Raw genomic sequence first — 19,697 nt, forward strand, 5'->3', positions numbered from 1 at the left:
GGGTAATTTAAACTCATCACAGCCTTGTACCCCAAACAGAACTATGAACCAACCGAGTGTTGGGGGGGTATAATCTGGAGGGTCACTCAGGCATGTAGTGGTAGGTTGGCAGTTGTTAAGGTTAGAGTCTATCGCTGTCTGTGGCGTTCGCATTAGTGTCTATGAGATCAGAACTTGGTTGGGGTCTTGTGTGCTGTTTTTATTACTCATGGCCTCTAGGCGATGTTGGAGCTCTGTAGCTAGCTTCCAGCCAGGTCTGCACTTCCTCAGGAGATGTGAAAAATGTGGCTTTCCCGTTGTGGTTGGCACAGAGCTTTGCTGGGTATAGCATTGCATACAGGACTCTGAGCTCTTGGAGTCTTTTCTTGGCTTGTGCAAATTTGGCTCTGCGTTTCTGTAGGTCAATGGAGAAGTCCGGGTAAAAGGATATGTTGGTGTTTTCAAACGCGATGGGTCCCTTGTCTCTGGTGTGTCTCGGTCACGGTAGTTAAGCAACTTGCCGATGAATGTCCTCGGCGGTGCTCCCGGTGCCGGGGGTTTGGCTGAGACTCGATGTGCCCATTCTACGACGAATGCCGTTGAGAAGGCCTCTCTGGTGAAGGTGTTTATCAGGAACTGTTCCAGGAATGCCTCTGGCTCGGTGCCCTCTGCGCGTTCTGGTAGGCCTACGAGCCTGATGTTGCTGCGTCGCATGCGATTTTCTTGATCATCTGCATGGGCTTGCATGGCGGTGAGTTTAATATCGAGCTGTCGTACTGCTGTTTGCATAGGGGAGATGATTAACTCTGCTGCGCTGAGTCTGGTCTCTGTCTCAGTCACACGGGCCCGGATATTTTGCATATCTTGGCGGAGTGAGGAAATGTCTATCTTCACCTTGTTTATTTTCGCCGTGAAGGTAGTTGTGAGTGCGGCAGTAACTGTATTTTGGCAATTTGCTATAGCTTCCAGTATGGTGCTTAGTTCAGTTGTTTGGGCTGAGGGTGCGATGTCTTGCTTGCCAGTGTCTGGAGTGGTGGGAGTTCCAGAGTTTTCGCTTTCGCCGCCATCTTGGTCCAGCCGTTGGACTTTTTCAAGTTTATCTCTTATGTCTTGCTGGAGCTTAGGTGGTGCCATGTTTTAGACACGGTGCTCTGTGACCCTTACTGGTCGTCTGGGTATAATTGCAGCGGTTCTGGTCTCAGGATAAGTGGTTCGGAGGTGTCTCAGAGAGGAGCCCTGTGTCGGTGCTACGTCGCTGGCTAAGCCACGCCCCCGACCACAAAATTCTTATTAAGAGGTCTCTTGCATTCACTCACTATCAATATATATAGGGCATTAAGATATTTTGTGCATTAAACTGCTAAAAAATGTGCTCCCTTTTAAATAAAACAGGGATTGTTTGTCTGTATGCTGCAGTATATTCAAGCTGGCCAACTATGTCAAAATCATCCCCTCTGGACAGTCATATGAAAAAGTTTGGGAACCCCTCTCAGCCTGCATAATAATTTACTCCACTTTCAACAAAAAAGATAACCGTGGTATGTCTATCATTTCCCAGGAACATCTGAGTACTGGGGTGTTTTCTGAACAAAGATTTTTTTAACTGAACTGGAGAGATTTTGTATGGACGAATGGTCAAAACTACCACCATCCAGAATCCAGACACTCACCCAAGGCTATAAGAGGCATCTATAGGCTGTTATATTTGCAAGAGGAGGCTCAACTAAGTATTGATGTAATATCTCTGTTGAGGTGCCAAAATTTATGCACCTGTCTGATTTTGTTATGATGCATATTGTATATTTCCTGTTAATCTAATAAACTTAATGTCAGTGCAATAAGGCTTTCTCAAAACAATTCATACAGACAAGTCGAGAGGTCCTCTGCACTCACCCTTTATCAACATATATATAGGACAATAAAACATTTTGTGTTTAAGGTATTAAAAATGCCTTTCAACAAGGATTGTTTGTCCACATATCACAAAATATACACATATACCTAGGAGCAGCACATCCTGTCTCACCCCCCCCCCCCCCCATCATCTACATAAGAAGGGGATTAAATACTACCTCACCTAGTCCCATACACATACCTAATGCCAGCACACATGCGCTAACCCAACCATCAATCACGCAAAACTAGAGACCCCCACATAAGATCTGAATGTTGGCAATTGGTTGCACCAAAATGTACCTGGCACTAGTTCAACAGGTCAGAGATTTTTTTTTTTTGGTGCAACTGCACTGTTTGTGGGTGGGCAGGCGGAGGGTTCACAGTAAAAAGCTAAGGTTGCTACCTGGCATCACGGGCCATGTCCAGTGCCGCAGCTCACCCACAGCTATATCCATACTTAGAGGGCTCCCCACGCACTTACCCAATCTCTTATCAAAATGTTGCCCATAAAACTGAATGCAAGCTTCATCTTGCTGAAATAAGAAACTCATATAACTGACTTTGACAGAAATACTTTTCCTCTACATGGAGGATTTGTGCCAAAGTGAGTGAGCAACACATTTGCAAGGAAAGGGAGCCCACCTAGTAGACATATTATCTGTCAATTGAAATCTTAACCCGGCTTCTGCATGAAGAGAGAAAGAAAAGAGAAAGAAGCAGGAAAATAAAGAGTAACTTGATGATTTCAGAAACAGTACTGAATTTTTATTGATCATAAAGAAGTTTCTTATTTTAGTGGGATGATGCATATATTTAGTTTGCAATAGTTAAGGAGTAAAACCATGGCCCTATCCAAAAAACTCAGCATACCCCCAAAAAAACCCTGAGTGCACCCAAAAAAAACCCAGACCTCAACACACACCAAAATAGGGTTGCCACCTTTTGCACTGGGGAAGTGTGGGTGCCCTGCCTGATAACATCTAATATAATAACAGGTACCATGATAACATCTGGGGCAGGCAGATAGGTAGTTGAGAAAATCTGTTGTGGAATTACAATGGGCAATCTACGTTGTGTCGAGACCTATTATAAATGCTGTATATTTAATATGAAAACGTCTATGCATACGCTGTCTTTTTGGAGACAGACATCTAAGGGAATGGTAATTATACATACAAATGATTGTATCATTTTATATAGTAAATATCTAGTCGCTGAATACATTAATGGGTTCAAGCAGTAGAAAGTGCGCATACGTCATTTTTATGCGCCTTAGTGTGACTTCCTGAATGTGCCAATGTATGGTGGGAGATGTAGTCCTGCTTGGAGTCCTGACTCGCCGATAAGCTTCTGCTCTCTCCCACATCTCTCTAACATATGGGCGGAGTTACAAGAAGTAGCTTGCAACGGGAAGCTGCGCAGAACTGTAAAACAGGAGACAAGGTGCGGGGGTGCAGAGAATAGCAAATCCTAGGGGTCTAGAACCAAATAAGGCAGAAAACTGAAAGTAAAGTGAGTGCAGGTGTGCTGTTGGCCGCACTTTGCGTGGTATGAACGCTGAGGGGGCCACATTGTCTGTAATGAAAACTGGGGGGGGGGGGTCTGTCAACCCACTTGGGGCTACACTATTCCTGTTGAGAAATTCTGGGGACTAGCCTGTGCCTTTTGTGAATTGTGATTGTTATGAAATTCTTAGGGCATCACTGTACATTGTATAAGACACTGGTGAGCTAAACTGTGCCTGCCGTGAAAAGTTGAGGGGGCACACAGTGCCTGTTATGATATACTGGGGGGCACACTGTGGGAAACATGGGGGGCTGGGCTCTTGAGGGGGCCAGTGAGCTTCAGTATGGATCTATTGATTGTCATAAGTACATAGAACAAGTGCAGTATTATATGGCACTGTGTAAGTAGCTCTTTTAAAGGGAACCTATCACCCCTATATTGTTTCCCCCACTAATAAAGCCCACACTCCAGATAGGGGAAACAAACTTTTTTTTAAAAAAACTCCCCCCGTTTCATTCATTTGGGTGCAGGCACAAGGTAGGGGAAGTGAATAGTAGCGGAGCGTATTCTTGGCAGTTGTTTTTCAGCTTGCCGAGAATACGCTCATGTAGAATCAGCCTTAATGTCCAACCATTTCTAACTACAAATATTTTCCTTCCTTTTACTTGTCTTATTTATTTCAATGAACATTTTGTAGTAGCAGTAGTGCCTTTTGGGCAATCATGCATGCACGCTGGCATTTATATAAATTAAATCTTTCAAGCAAGCAAGGTCCATGATTGGCAATTTACAAAATCCATACTTGGTCTGTGTTATTATCCTTTAACAGGTTGGGTACTAGTTAATGTCTTGGAGCAGCTATGAAATGTGGGCTATCAAAGGATCCATTCCTGCAAGAGATACTACGTTTTTCCCTGTGTTGCCGTGGAGCGACACTTGCAATGCAGGTGAGAAATGCTCCTACACTATCCTCTGACATTGATCAGATCATTTTAACCTTTTACATGCTGGCATATATATTCTAAGGCACTGGCTCAAACATGCCAGTGGGCCAGCCCCAAGGGTTCAAGGTAAAGAAGAAGGCATTTTCTTATGCATGTGTGCTGGATTGGCACATATTAAGTGTTTTACAGGTGTCAGTCCCCATAGTTGCACAAGTAAAGGTCATTTACAGCAATTTATCACCTGTTGATTTGCCCTAAAGAGATGTTACAGCTTTAAAAGATGTAAAACAGATTTAAGTGTCTTAAGCAAGAACACTATCAGTTTTCATGGGGTGCCCTTACTATTATCTCTCTCTCCGGTAAAGGGAGAGCCATTCATTTGACAACATATTCAGGCATAATGTATTTTCCACAACTTTATGACTATGCCTCTAAATGTAATATATCTTGCTTTCTCTCTTCTTATTGCTAGGTTGTGTTCAACCTCCTTATCCCAGACCACATTGCTGATGCCTTCTCGCCGCCACGAGCCCCACCTTCAGGTTATGGAGACCAATTTACAGAATTGCTACTGGGGGGTCTTGGACGATGGGATGCAGAGCATTTTCTCTTCATAGCAGAGCATGGCTATGTTTTTGAGCATAATATGGCTTTCTTTCCATTGTTCCCACTCACCCTAGCAGGTTTAGCCCATGGTTTGCTGTGGCCTCTGGGATTCATGCTTTCCCTGCGCAGCAGACTACTTTTGTCTGCCACTCTTCTGAATACTGCCTGCTTTGTATTGGCAGCAATTGTTTTGTACCGACTAGGTTGTGTGGCCCTTCAATCACGCCGCTCTGCATTCCTGGCTGCCCTTCTTTTCTGTATGAGCCCAGCTTCTATCTTTATGACTGCAGCATATTCAGAGAGTCTGTTTGCAATGGCCACCTTTGCTGGACTTTGGCAATTAGAGAAGTGTAGAACTTTCCGAGGTTGCTCTCTGTTTTTACTTGCCACTGCTGCTCGTGCCAATGGACTAGTCAATGCTGGTTTCTTGCTGTACTTTGGGGCCCAATCAGTCGTACAAGGGACAATGAGTTGTAGAAGAATATCTAAAATTTTGTTAGCAACCGCTGTAATAATGCTACCTTTTGCTTTATTCCAGCATTATAGTTTCCACCATTTCTGCTTGGTATCTGCAATAGATGAAAAAGTGTCCCCAGAGCTGATGCAGCTTGCGATAGAAAAGAGTTACCGTGTTCGTGGCCCACCAGTCCCAGCATGGTGTGCTGCCAGCCTACCATTGGCTTATTCAAACATACAAAGTGATTACTGGGGTGTCGGACTTCTTCGCTATTTTCAACTGCGTCAGCTGCCAAACTTTCTTTTGGCGTTACCAGTAATCTTGCTAGGTACTCGGGCAATATGGGAGTATGGTTGTGCCAATGTAAATCTATGCCTGACTCTGGGGCTCTGGGAAAAGCGGCAAAAGTCTTCCAGTGGATATTATGGACCTCGGATATTTGTTTATGTGGCGCATCTTACTGCTCTAATGATGTTTGGAGTCTTCTGTATGCATGTACAGGTAAAGGAGTGCAATTCAAGGCTACACTGTGCCAGTAAAAAACATAAATGTGTCAGAGGAAGGGGGTATAGAGATATTTGTTTTTACTGTATTTTGAACAGGCACGTACATAGTATGGTAGAAAGTAAACAAAATGGCTGAGGGATATAAGACTGAATGGGCAAGCACTTATTAATAATTTAGTATTTAAACTTCTTTTTTTCTGCTTTGCAGGTTATCACTCGCTTTCTCTTTTCTTCCTCTCCTGTGCTTTTCTGGTTCTGTTCTCTCCGCCTTCAGCAGAATGAACCATGGATGTGGGGATCTGAGACAGGCATGTCAGCTTCCAACCCAGCAATTCGATTGCTCCATTCCTGGACGTCACTTCAGCGCCCCACTCGTTCTTTGCTGGGATATTTCTTGGGTTACTGGGTACTTGGCTCCGCTCTGCACGTCAATTTCCTTCCATGGACCTAGCAGAGAATATAGTGGTTGAGAAAATTAAAGGGAATGTTTACTGAAAATGTATCTTAATTTTTTATTTTTATATAAAAGTTTTCAATATCTTACTTTGTGTTTTTTTTTTTTTAATCTTGCAATTTCCTTACAGTATGTCATCTTGTTATGGTAACTGGATGTGTGAACAGTTGTTATAGGGATTAAAAAGTTACTTTGATGATTTTTAAAATTACTCAGCAAGTCCAGATGCTGTAGACTCATCTCAATTAGATACTGTATATCATGACCTGGACAAATGAAAACTAATTGTTAAATGTTATGCAAGTCAACCCATGTATTCCTTGTTTAATTTTATGTTCTTATTGACCTGTTAAAAAATATCTATATATTTATATACAGTATATGTGCAAAGTCAAAAGCACTCACAGCCAAATATATCATGACGAAGATCCCTGGAGGATCGAAAAGTGTAGAAATGAGTGTGGAGCAATAAATATTTTTTTGCATATATTTTGGCTGTGAATGCTTTCGACTTTGCACATATGCGCTCACCCAAAAACATGCAAGAAAGGCCAAGGTGCTGCTGCTAAACATATCAGCTTGTAGGCCCTGACTGGGATACAAAATAGCCCCATCTTACAGCAGCCCCTCTGGCATTTGCCTGAATCCACAGATTGCCAGTCCAGGCAATAGTATGCATATTTATATATTTATTGTAGTGAAGACCAGCTTGACCAGAATCATGATTTTAAAAGTGATGTGTATTTATTGTAGCAAAAATAGCTAGTACCAAACAAAATGCACTGGAACAAGGACAGCACTCCTGGGATTTAAAGAATTGTGAGCGAAATGTAAATGCAAAAACAGAAAGGTTTATTACCCTAGTAATAAACCTTTCTATTTTTGCATTTACATTTTGCTCACAATTCTTTAAATCCTAGAAGTGCATTATATATATATATATATATATATATATATATAAATATATAAAACACTGTCGGGAAATTTGCAAAAAGCAAAGGTAAATGAAAAGTATGCGGCAGGTTTATTAATATTGAACTGGGGAATTCCTGAAGGAGTTTTTTTAGCATTTCAATAGTTTTTCCATTTATCAACACATTTGCGACTGTCAGGAAAAGTTTTTAATAAATTGCCATATTATCAATGCTGAAGCCTGTGTCACTTTATTAAAATGTGTTCAGCTGGAGCTGATTTCCTCTTTGAAAACTTAGTAAAGCCTGATATCTTTTTACCAATTGTTAATCAGTTACCCATGGTAAAAAGTATTGGGGCATGATTAATTGACTCCTTTATCTTTAATTATATTATTTAACATATTAATTAAGCAATTTCTCAGAACAACAGCAGTGCACAGTGCAGTGTTTCTGAGCTGATATCAGACAGCAATACATTGGACCAATGCCACACACACAGATTCTCGGCCAGCTCAAAAATTCTTACTGATGTGCTGGCACCATTGCTCCAGCCCTGGTGCAGGCACACAAAGCGGAATTTGCAATTGCAATATCTCTGGGTGCAGGCACAACAATCAGCTTTTTGAAGCATGGGGCGAATTCTTGGTCTGTGTCTATCCACAGGCTGTGAATCCTCCCATGTGATGGGCCTTCCTGACTCCAAGATGGCAATCGGACCAGTCCCTAATAACCCAGTATTTCCTCACTTGCTAAAAAGCCATCCAACCCCTTATAGAAGCTATCTAATGTATCAGCCAGTATGACTGTTTTAGGGAGGGAATTCTACAACTTCACAGCTCTCACAGTAAAAAATTCCTTTCCAAATATTTAAACGGAACCTCCCTTCTTCTAATCAGTCAGTTGGAAGGACCTAATGGTAAATAAAGCATTAGAGAGGTTATTATGATCCCCTCATATATTTATACATAGTTAACATGTCACCTCTTAAGCACCTCTTCTCCAGTGTAAACAAACCTAAATTGGCCAGTCTTTCTTCATAACTGAAACTTTCCATAACCTTTACCAGCTTAGTTGCCCTTCTTTGTACCCTCTCTAGTTCAATAATGTTCCATTTGAGCACCGGAGACCAAAACTGAACGGCATATTCTAGATGGGGCCTTACTAGAGCTCTGTAAAGGGGAAGAATAACCCCCTCCTCCTGTGAATCTATGCCCCTTTTAATACAGCTCAAAACCTTGTTTGCCCTTGCAGCTGCTGCCTGGCATTGCTTGCTACAGCCAAGTTTATTATCTACAAGGACTCCAAGGTCCTTCTCCATTATGGATTTGCCTAGTGCAGTCCCATTAAGGGTATAAGTGGCTTGCATAGTTTTAAATCCCAGGTGCATGACCGAACATTTATCCACATTAAATCTCATCTGCCACTTAGCCGCCCAGATTGCCAGTTTGTCAAGATCCTACTGCAAGGATGCCACATCCTGGGTAGAATTAATTGGTCTGAAGAGTTTTGTGTTATCACAATACCCTCCCCTAAGTCATTAACAAACAAGTTAAAAAAACACGTAAAACAGAATCCTGAGGGACCCCTCTGAGAACCTTCAGAGGGGTCCCTAACTCCAAGTAGAGACTGTACCATTAACAACCACCCTCTGTACCCGATCCTGTAGCCAGTTTCCTATCTACTAAGACCAAAATACCTTAGTTAAGAAAGCAGTCATTTGTGTCATTGTCTAGCAAAGAGGGCAGGAACGCGCTTGCAGCCATAATTCAAGAGCTACTATCACAAAGAATCATTTCTCAAGTCCCTTTTTCACAAAGAAACCAGGGAAGCTACTAACACTTTTTTCCAAAGAGGAAACCAAATAAAGAGTTCAGAGTTATTCTGAACCTCAAAAACCTAAATTAGCACACCTGGAAGTTCCAACTTTCAAGATGAAAACTCTAAAAGACAATCTCTCACCTTCACAATTCCATTGGGCCAACACACAGGAAGTTTCTTAGATTCAAGGTGTTAAATCAACAATTCCAGTACAGGGCCCTTACCGTTTGGTTTCTCCACAGCTGGTGGAGGCTGATGAACATACAAAAATGTGCCTACTTAAGTAATATGCTGATCAAAGCACAGTCCAGGGAACTTCTTTCCTTACAGGTTCAGGAGGTGTCCTCCTATTTACAAAGCATTGGATTATAAACTGGGAGAAGAGCTATCCAATCCCTGTTCAATCTCTGGAGTTCCAGAGAGTCCTAATAGACCGTGTCTTCCAGCCTTTCTCTAACCCACAGCAGGTTGATAGACATTCAGAATTGTGTCTCATCCCTCATCAGGTTTCTAGCCTCAACAACAAGGAACTGTCAGCAGGTTTTAGGGAAGCTGGATGCAACTGTGGATTGCATCAAATGGGCTCAAATGCATTCCACAACCCTCCAATACGATTTTCTGTGGAGTCACAATAACCTTTTTTCAGACCAGATTATTCACCTGTCCAAAAATTTTAACTTGAGCATTCTGGTCAGTCTTCATCCTCTGTCCTGGATCATCATCACAATGGATGCCAACAGAACAGGATGGGGTGCCCATTTTGGAAACCTGAGAACTCAGGGCATGTGGCCTTTATTGAGAGTAAACTCCTCCACCAACTGGAAGAAATTAAAAGCCATAGAGTTGAGTCTGGCATGGCAGCGGTAAGTTATGTAAACAAACACAAAGGGACAAAGTCAAAGAATCTGTTAGACTTGATCATCCTTATTTTTGCTTGGAATGATCGCCAGTTAGAGGATCTTGCCTCAGTCAGGAGAATGGGAACTTTACCAGACAGCATTTCACATGATCAGTACATTTGGGGTCCTTTCTCTCTAGACCCCACGGCCTTGAGCAGAAACAAGATAATGCCAAGATAAGTGAGATCTTAACCTGGTACTCTATGCTTTGACTGCAAACTCGTGTGAGCCTCTGGAAGCTGTTCCGTTCAAGTTCCTCAACCTCAAAGTGTGTTTCATACTAGCAAATACCTTGGGTAGAAGAGTTGGTGAGATTCATGCTTTATCCAGTTCAGAAGGGAAAATCATCTTTCTTTAGGATAGGGTCATCCTAAAGAAAGCAAAATAATTTTACAATTCACATCTCACATGACATTGTTCTGCCTTGTTTCTTTTCTCACCTAAATTCTGACCAGGAGGCTGCCTGGCACACCTTGGATGTTAAAAGATGTCTCGAGATCTGTCTCTCTAGAGTTAAACCCTTCAGGAAGACTAACTCCCTTTTGATTATCCAACCAGGACAGAGAGCAGGAACTCAACCTTCCACAATTCTACTATTGCCAATTGGATCAAGCTATGTATCCTGACTGCGTACATATCTCAATCCAGTGTTATGCCCTACTCTGTCAGAGCACACTCTACCTGGGCTATGGCGGCATCCTGGGCATTCCAAGCCAGGGCTTCATCAGAAGATATCTGCAAAGCTGCAACGTGGTCCTCTTTCCATACTTTCTTTAACCATTACAAATTTGATGTGTTTTTTAAGAAGTCTGCTTCTTTTGGGTCAGCTGTCCTCCAGTCTGCTCTACTCGCTGAAAATTTTTTATCTCTTTACCCCAACCGTGGTCCTCTTGTTTGGCCTTTGGTACATCCCGTTATCGGCCCAGTGTTATGTGAAAAGAACAGTAAACAAGAAAGTCATATCATACTTACCAAGATTTTCTTTTCCTGGACTGGAACATGGCAGTGGACATTACTTCCCACCCAATAGTGGAGACTTCAGTAGTTTTAAGATGGCGGCCAGGGGAGAAGTTTTTTTTCTGGCAATCCACATGTTCCAGTCCAGGAAAAGAAAATCTTGTATAATATGATTTTCTTGTGTACAATTAAGGTTGTTGTTTAAGTACCAGATGCCCCAGCAGTAACCATAAAGAATAGAGTATTATTCTGCCTCCACCAAACTTAACAGGCAGCATTATACATTCAGGCAGTGTTCAAGATTTAAAACAGAAACTAATCCTTAAGGCTAACGTCAGACCAGGCATATGCCATATATTATCGGCAAGCAGAAAAATGCTTGCCAAAAATACCGCCATACGCCTCCTACCTGTGCCTGCACCCAAATGAATGGAATATGCTCAGGTGCAGGCACTTGTAGCCAAAATACACATAAAAACGCAAGACTTTGCATTCTCTCGTGTTTTTATGCGGATATTGGTCTAACCCCAAGTAATATGCATCAGCCTTAGAGTCTACCCAAACTGGAGACTCTTGTTGGACAGTAATTTGCTTTACTTTAGAGTACAACTCTGGCCATTCTGCAGGCAGGAGGGCTGCACTATTATCCAACCAAATCACTGAGATGATGAATCACAGGCCAAAGATCTGGTGAACACACACTCATGCACCAAGGATCTAGAGTAGGGTGAAAAACTTGTATTAGAGCTGTTAAAAAATACAACTCCCATCATCCCACAAAAGCTTGCAGCATTTGAATACTTATGAGCTGCATTCTACCAAACTTTATAGTAGTCAAAAAGCTGTTTAGAGACATGTCTATTTACATTTTTATTAGAAAAAAACATAATTTAGCAAACCCCTTCAAATATAACCCAAAAATGCTGTAGCACTAGACTCAAGAAAATGGAATACAGAAGCAGCGCCTTTTCTGGAAAGGTGAATTGTTCATAGGTCTAAAGCTTCTTCCTCCACGGTGCGTTTATCCTTCTCCACATATTTCTCCTGGAATGCCAGTGTCCTGGGATAGCATTGGTTAAGGAGAAACCTTGGTAGAATGAAGTGAAACTGATATGTAAGCAGAGAATTTCCCCCACCATTTATTTTACCACTTAATGCTTGTCTCTACAATTAAAGGAGACATATAACTTGAGCAGTTTGTCTAATTTAATTATGTATGTAAATTTGAAGGCATATATTTCAGTATACCTCGAAAAAAAAAAATTGTAGCAAATGGCTAATGGGGCTTAGTTGGAATAAAGTTAAAACAGCCAACAGAAATCACATAAATTAAATTACAGGCAATAGGAGCATTGGGAAAACATTCTGCTGTGTGACATATACTTCAAATAAGGTGACAGTTTTTTGGGGAAACAATGAAACAAACCCATCGTTCAGTTGAGCCTACACTCAACAGATCTCAATGTGACTTTGTTTTTTACATTTTAAAGTAAACATCATAAACTCATTCCTTACCCACCCTCCTTACCCCTCCTTATACAGCAGCTATGGAGAGAAGAACACAGGGAGAGATAGTGGACTGTTATGCATTTAGGGGTACACAGGAAAAACAACAGTGCATTATGATACCTAACTGTGCCCCCTCAATCTGTGCACTGAAGAATGTTCGCCAGTCCTACTACTAACCCCTACAATCATGTGAAGGATACGATGTGAATTGGAAATCTGCCCCCACTGCCACAGACATAAGATTCCCAAGTGATTGCTTTGTCTCCCCAAAGCAGAATCCACTGGCTTTATCCACAGCACTGAGAACTAACCGCAAGCTCTTCTCATCCTAGGAGAAAATGAAAGATTTCAGTGCAATGTACATATATTGTTTGTGTATATATTACCCCAGTTGGCCTATAGAAATAGCTAACTAAACCTTGCATGGCATTACTTTACAAATTTAAAGAACTTTTTAGTTACTGGTACATTTTCTCTCCCTCTTATCGGTACTAAGCATCATCAAAGATTGATTACCTTAATACTCAGTGGCATGAAGGTCACCAATCCATAATCCTGGATAACCTCTGCCAACTTCTCATGGAGACGTTTGTGGCGGCGGAAAAAGGGGTCAGATGTCAGTTGTTCAACCAAATAAGAAAGGTCCATGACCTCAGTGTAGTAGTCCAGGTTAAAGGCTGTGGATGGGAGCAGGTATGTCAGCAGCACTGCCATTTGCAAATACCAACTAGTAACAAACAAATTGTTCTAGTTAATTTTAATCAGTTTCTGTAAGCACTATATTTTAGTTGACTGTCTTTACGGTTTCACACATTCTTACCCAGGCGGCCATATTGTTCAATGAGATCCATCTTGGACAGGACATTGATGTGTGGCAGCTCCACATGAAGCATAGTGCTAAGTGAAGTACATAAAACAGAGATGAACTTCGCTGGATCTGTGCAGTAATGGGAGTCCACTAGGTGAACAGCACATAACTAGAAGGAGACACACAAAAAAAAAAAAACATTACAAGGCTGCTTTGCTGTAAGCACTTTATAAATAACAATAGCATAAAAAGTGACAATGACATCAACCAATGCAGTCTCCTTTATCACTGATGCACAAAAATGTAATAGGGCAACTAAGACAAATGGCCCACCTTCCTTCAGCAAGCATACAAGACACCAACAAGAAGAAACATGGACGCATAAGACTAATTTAACTTTCTCACAGCTAATAAATACACACTTATCTGAACAGAGCAAGAACATGAGCCTGTAAGATGCTAGGCCCATCTTCATGCTAAAACTAATTTTTCTAGCCGACACAATGTTACATTACCAAAGCAATTACATATTAAAGAAATGCCACAAAGGGTACACCCAAAAGTGCTGGTTCAAAGAGCTGTTGTGCAATAAAGATGTTCAGCAGCCTTGAATATCCAAGACAGTACCATTGGCCAAATACATCCAATATAGATAACTACAGTGCTACAGCTCCTAGCATTCCCTGCAAGCTTACAGCTGGCAGGCAGTTCTTGTGGCTCACTAAAAGCACAGAGAGGTTGGCCATCAGTTAAATAACTTTTACGCTTTATGTCCAATATATGTCACCCTTAGACTTTTAATCCCAAATGCACCAGCCTCTCACCCGAAGCCCCCAGGCACCCAGGCGCCGCAGAACGTCGGGCAGGGCCGGGTGATGTGTGTAGAGCTCTACTTGCCCTGGGCAGTCCAGCAGGAAGTATGTCCCCCGCAGGCCCTGCAGCCTGCCCCGCAACCAGTCCAAGTTCTCCTGCAGATACTCCATGCAGTACAGCAAAGCCCCGTTTGGTCCCAGCCGCAACTCCGACATCACTTCTTCAAGTCCAAGCAGTTCCCGCAGACTCACTGCTGCCCCGGGTTCGTCCTCTCCCGCTGGGTCCAGGTTAATGATGGCGGATTTGCGGCCCATCTGAGCAAGCAAAGCCTGCATTGCTCGCACATACGTGCTCTTTCCTGAGCCCGGGGGTCCAATAACCGCCTGTCCGAATCCAAGCAGCGGATACTTATCTGCTCCAGGATCCCACTTACAGTCTGTGTCGGCCATTGCAGCTGTCACGTGACCGGTGCGTGCGTGCGTGCGTGCGTAATACGTCCACACAGGCGTACATTACGTTCAGTCGGCTCTCACTGACCTGTCGTTTCATAGGGCTACAAGCTTGAGAGAAAGAGGGTTCGTAGCTGGCGACAATTTCCAGGGATAGCTTATAGTCGCCTTATTTTGTCCCTAGAAATGTCGCTAAATATAAAACTAACACTATAAAAGCATTTACATGAGCTTTTGGGTAAAAATCAGCGGTTTGTCTCTGTCCTCACTCTTTATGGAAAATGTTCTTAAAATGTCATAGAAGGGTAATATTCCTATTATAAATCTTAACACCAAGCATTAAGTTAGTGCATTTGTAGTACGACAGAAGTGCAAACAAATAGTGTCCCTGGACATTTTGTGATGCTGCTTAATTACATACAGAGCAACATCCATCAAGTTCAACCCCAGTGTATGTATGTATGTATAACTTTATTAATAAAGCGCTACTTATGTACGCAGTGCTGTACAGTAGAATACATAAATATAAACGGGTATTAAAATAGATAAATACAAAGTTTTATAATAAGCACAAATAAATACAAGATACAGTTGCAATAAGTTAAGAGTCAAAGACACAAGAGTATGGAGGTCCCTGCCCCGTAGAGCTTACAATCTATATGGGAGGGTAACTTACAGACACAAATAGGCAAATATAAGTGCTGTAGGTCACAGTGGGTGACACTACAATATAAGTGCTAGTTCGCAGGGGCTGTGCGAGTGCTCCAAAAGGTAGTCGTTTAGTTTGGTTTTAAAAATACTGAGGGAGGATTCTCTCCGGAGGAAATCAGGGAGGGCATTCCAAATGTAAGGGGCAGCAAGGCAGAAAGGTTTAAGGCGGGAAACCGCACTTGTAGTGGGGGGCGCAACCAAACGATTGCTCTGCGTGGAACGAAGGAGTCGACCAGGAACGTACAGAGACACAAGGGAAGAGATGTAGTGAGGAGCAGAGGAATGGAGGGCTTTGAAGGTTGCACGATATTCTTTGTTTAATAGGAAGTCACGATAAGGCCTTTAGCAGGGGAAGGGCCTGAACTCTCCTGGATGAGAGGAGGAGAATTCTGGCAGCAGAATTTAATATAGACTGTAGGGGGGAAAGATGGGAGTTAGGGAGGCTGGTTAATAGCAGGTTGCAGTAGTCCAGTCGTGACAGGATGAGAGCATGCATGAGCAGCTTAGCTGTTGCAGTAGAAAGAAAGGGACGGATTTTGGCAATATTGCGCAGGAAAAAGTGACAGGTTTTGATAGTGGTGTTAATATGGTCAGAGAAGGAGAGACAGGAGTCTCTTGTGTATTGACAATGGATCGAACGTGTACCATGTTGGCATTTTATGGTGTGAACAATTACGATCTGAAGTCAGTTATAATGGACTGTGAGCGCTTTCATCTGATCCGAATTTATACACCCTCATATATAAACTTAAAATTGCAATAGTCTTGGACATTATTCTTGCTCAAGAAATAGCCACTCCTAAAGGCATTCATAGAATCTGCCATCACAACCTTAACCAGCAGAGCATTTCACAACTTTACTGCCCATTTTCACTACTTCGACTACAGAGATGTGAACTTGTAACAGGCCTGGGGTTTAACTGGGGCATATGAAGTGCACTGCATACATTTATGGGTGTGGCTAAATGTGCAGGGACTCTGTGATGTCATTGTGTGCAAAGCCGCAGCGATGTCAGTGGGCGCTGAATGCACAATGCAAAGGGGATTCCTCAGAGCTGAATGTTTATTGCGCATGCACAGTAAACAAGACACGCCAATTTTTAAAAGAACAGATTGACATAGAGAGATGGTAGGCCTGAATTGGTTAACTCCTTGGTAAACTGGGAGAGTTGACAACTCTGCAACTGAAAGCTCAGTTCCTCAGTTCTTTGATCTTTTTTTGTGTGGAAAAATATTCTCATCTGTCTAAAAGGCCCTCTAATGTACCTGTAATTGGTAATCTTATCCCCCTGTTTTTTTTATTCTTTCATCCCCTTTACCAGTTTAGTCGCACATTTCTGCACTCTCTCCAGCTCATTTATATGCTTTTTAAGAACTCAAACTGCACTGAAGAGTCAAGGTATCAAGGATCTATAAAGAGGCAAAATTATGCTTTCATCCCTTAAGTTAATGGCTTTTTTATGCAAGACATGCTAAAGCACTGACTTTGGTAGTCACTGAATGACACTGTCCAGAGTTTCACAGCTTGCTTTCCACAAAAATCCCCAGATCTTTTTCAATTTAGGCGGCCCCTCAACACACTATTATTTAGTGTATTACAGCAGAGCATGGCATTTATATTATTTCTATCTATTATTCATACAAATACCCAGTACACAAACGAGCGGTTGGGGGCATGCAAACAGGTGGATGGCAAGAAGCACTGCTGGGTTGCTAGTGACACTGAAGACAGCGGAGGTAGGTTTCCCACATGCAGAAGGTGGGGGGGAAAGGGCCTGGAACTAGGGGTAGGCAACAGAGGTACGTGCCTAGTGCCCCCCACTGTTTTGCCCTATGCACTTGTCTCTTTTGCCTACCCCTAGTTCTGGCCCTGCAAATACCCAGCTCACTAGGAAAGTGCTGTGCCTTGGCCACATGCCAGGCTCACAGGAAGGGGCACCATGCTGGAGTAAACTGAAGGGCAAATTTTCAAAAACTTGCATCCATACACATCAACCCTGTGTCATTAAGGGACAACAATCCACTCTGGACATTTTTGAAAACTTTTTTTTATTATTAGTGCAAGAATGTTTAGGTTTTGCTTACTTTTACTTCAAGCAATACCCATAAGCGTTAATCAAGCCAAGGGCTGGGCCTGAGATAGGGTTAAAGGAACAGTAACACCAAAAAATGAAAGTGTATAAAAGTAACTAAAATATAATGTGCTGCTGCCCTGCACTGGTAAAAGTTGTGTGTTTACTTCAGAAAGTCTACTATAATTTATATAAATAAGCTGCTATGTAGCCACGGGGGCAGCCATTCAAAGGAGAAAAGGCACAGGCACATAGCAGATAACAGATAAAACACTATTGTATTCTACAGAGCTTATCTGTTATCTGCTATGTAACCTGTGCCTTTTCTCCTTTTTTCCAGCTTGAATGGCTGCCCCCGTGGCTACACAGCAGCTTATTATATAAATTATAGTAGTGTTACTGTAACAAACACACCAGTTTTACCAGTGCAGGGCAACAGTGCATTATATTTTTATTACTTGAAAGCTCTTTCATTTTTTGGTGTTACTGTTCCTTTAAATATTGCAGCCATTACATCAGTACTAACATATTCCCCCAGCACTGCTTTGCACACATTAGTTTGCCAGGAAAACAGGCAAGTGCTTTAGTGGAATCAGATACCTGTATTTATTCGGCCAGATTCCTTTCACCATGTAAAAGCCTTGCCCCAGGCAGAAACATGTGCACTTTAGTCAGTAGGATTCCTTCTTTTATTTTTATTAGCATACTATGCCAGGAAGCACTTTTACGCTTAACCTTATATGCCCAGCCTTGACTACTCTAAATTCCAATCCGATTGTGCTCCTTTGTTGCCAGGTCAATTCTGCACAGCCGCGCTGTTCTAGTGAGAAATTAGCGATACATCATTAAACAGAGCACGTCTATACTTTACAGGGCTTTACTGGGTAAGTTTTTATTGATTTGTTGAAGGCAAACAGTTTAACAACTTTTTACAGGAAACACTTTTTAACTACTTCATGGTGTTTGGCATATGCCCATTAGCAATCAAGGGCTGCACAAAGTGACAGCCCTTAAACATGAACATCACCTTGAACATCACACTTCTGAAAATAAAAATGTAGCAGTTAAGTCTACATTCAGGAAATAAAACTATAGGTGTGTTCATCTATTTACACCTTTCCTTCTCCATTAAGATGTTAAAAGCAATGTTAGCAAATGTATATGCCAGCTTAAGCCAGGTTTTATTTACACGAAAAACATGATAGAAGTGTGTTATTATTTTTCAACCTAAATTATTGTTATCTGTGGCAATACATTTGGTATTTCTGTGTGAACCAATTCTGTCCTGAATTAACTCTTTCTTACATGGTTTTCTTTCATGGTTTGCTTCCACCACACCCCTCATATTAAACATTTATTTTTAAAGAAATGGAGGTTATAGTGGTATAAAACTATGAATATGTTAAATGCAGAAAGAGAATATGTACAGAAGAAGGTTTGGAAGGAATGTGCAATTTTATTTAAACAGCTCTAGTAGAGGTACCAGAATTGTTTGAGCACAAGATGGAACTTAATGATGTCTGCATTTTTTCTACCTTATCTACTACTTTCATTTACAGTTTAAGTGAATAACAATGTGCATCAGTACACCATGAACCCTTATGATAAAACTGACTTTGGGGTGGAGTGAAAACTTTTCCCGGATACCATGGCAAATCTTTCACCCCAGTCTTGCCTTCACCTCAAAGCAATTTAATACACAGAAAAGGTATTTTGTGGGAAATTGTATGACAGCAGAATAACTGCAAACTAACATGTACAAACTACATGTTTCCGCTCAAACACCCTTTAGTAAGCTTGATGAAAAGTAAAATGTATGTTGTAAACAAGATTTTGCTTTTGTTGGTTTTACTGCAGGTAAAAGTGTAAAAACTAAACTAAAAATTTGTTACTTTGGGTAATCTTCTCTAAATATCTACTTAGTCTCCAAACCAGTATTTAGTAATAACAATACAGTACAGTCTGAACCATTCACACAGCTTTCACCTCTAACACACAGAACACTGTACTGCTCAGCTCCTGATTATCCCATAATTACATAAACAAAGTGTTGAAGAGAGCTGAATTTCCTATTCCCTTTGGTATTATAGGCCCATGTATAGCTGTTTTAATCAGAAACCGCCCCCTGTCCCTGGCTGAAAGGGAGAGGATGCTAGTTTTTGCACATACCTTATGAAATAGTCACCACTATTTGGTCCTAAAGTAGTTCTGATTAAAATAGTATGCATACCTACATGCGGTGAAAAGACAAAAAAAAAATTGCAATGAGTTTGGAAAATGGTAGCACCAGCCCGTGCAAGTGACAGGGGAGCCAATTAAAGTTAATATGATGCAAGAATATTGCTAGTTTTGCTGCAGCAATTTATCACTCCAAGTAAGGGGTAAAAAAACAAAAGAAG

The 19,697-nt window shown here is 41.6% G+C and overlaps 2 protein-coding genes and 1 long non-coding RNA gene across 7 annotated transcripts; 1 reads left to right on the forward strand and 2 right to left on the reverse strand.

Moving 5' to 3' along the window:
* Nucleotides 1-3,177: 3,177 nt before the first annotated feature.
* pigv (phosphatidylinositol glycan anchor biosynthesis class V) lies at nt 3,178-6,544 on the forward strand. Of its 3 annotated transcripts, none has more exons than XM_002934645.5 (4): nt 3,178-3,318; nt 4,211-4,328; nt 4,798-5,889; nt 6,103-6,544. In XM_002934645.5, the coding sequence occupies exons 2-4, from the start codon at nt 4,242-4,244 to the stop codon at nt 6,343-6,345; spliced, it is 1,422 nt and encodes a 473-aa protein (XP_002934691.1). In that variant the 5' UTR covers nt 3,178-3,318; nt 4,211-4,241; the 3' UTR covers nt 6,346-6,544. The 3 variants fall into 3 exon arrangements, with proteins under 3 accessions (XP_002934691.1, XP_004911603.1, XP_031752747.1); XM_004911546.3 differs by having other exon boundaries at nt 3,301-3,387; nt 6,103-6,435; XM_031896887.1 differs by lacking the exon at nt 3,178-3,318 and adding an exon at nt 3,339-3,397 and having other exon boundaries at nt 6,103-6,435.
* LOC105946735 lies at nt 5,956-11,373 on the reverse strand. 2 transcript variants are annotated; one of them, XR_001170154.3, is made up of 3 exons: nt 10,271-11,373; nt 9,741-9,898; nt 5,956-6,341 (listed from the first exon to the last, which is right to left on the reverse strand). It is a non-coding gene; the product is annotated as an uncharacterized LOC105946735 (long non-coding RNA). The 2 variants fall into 2 exon arrangements; XR_004221302.1 differs by lacking the exon at nt 9,741-9,898.
* A 418-nt stretch (nt 11,374-11,791) lies between these two features.
* gpn2 (GPN-loop GTPase 2) lies at nt 11,792-14,566 on the reverse strand. Of its 2 annotated transcripts, XM_012957094.3 has the most exons (5): nt 14,078-14,566; nt 13,266-13,422; nt 12,962-13,122; nt 12,646-12,773; nt 11,792-11,996 (listed from the first exon to the last, which is right to left on the reverse strand). In XM_012957094.3, the coding sequence occupies exons 1-5, from the start codon at nt 14,513-14,515 to the stop codon at nt 11,924-11,926; spliced, it is 957 nt and encodes a 318-aa protein (XP_012812548.1). In that variant the 5' UTR covers nt 14,516-14,566; the 3' UTR covers nt 11,792-11,923.
* Between the last annotated feature and the right edge of the window lie 5,131 nt (nt 14,567-19,697).

Source organism: Xenopus tropicalis, chromosome 2, assembly GCF_000004195.4.
Source record: "Xenopus tropicalis strain Nigerian chromosome 2, UCB_Xtro_10.0, whole genome shotgun sequence".
In the NCBI taxonomy this organism is placed as follows: domain Eukaryota; kingdom Metazoa; phylum Chordata; class Amphibia; order Anura; family Pipidae; genus Xenopus; species Xenopus tropicalis.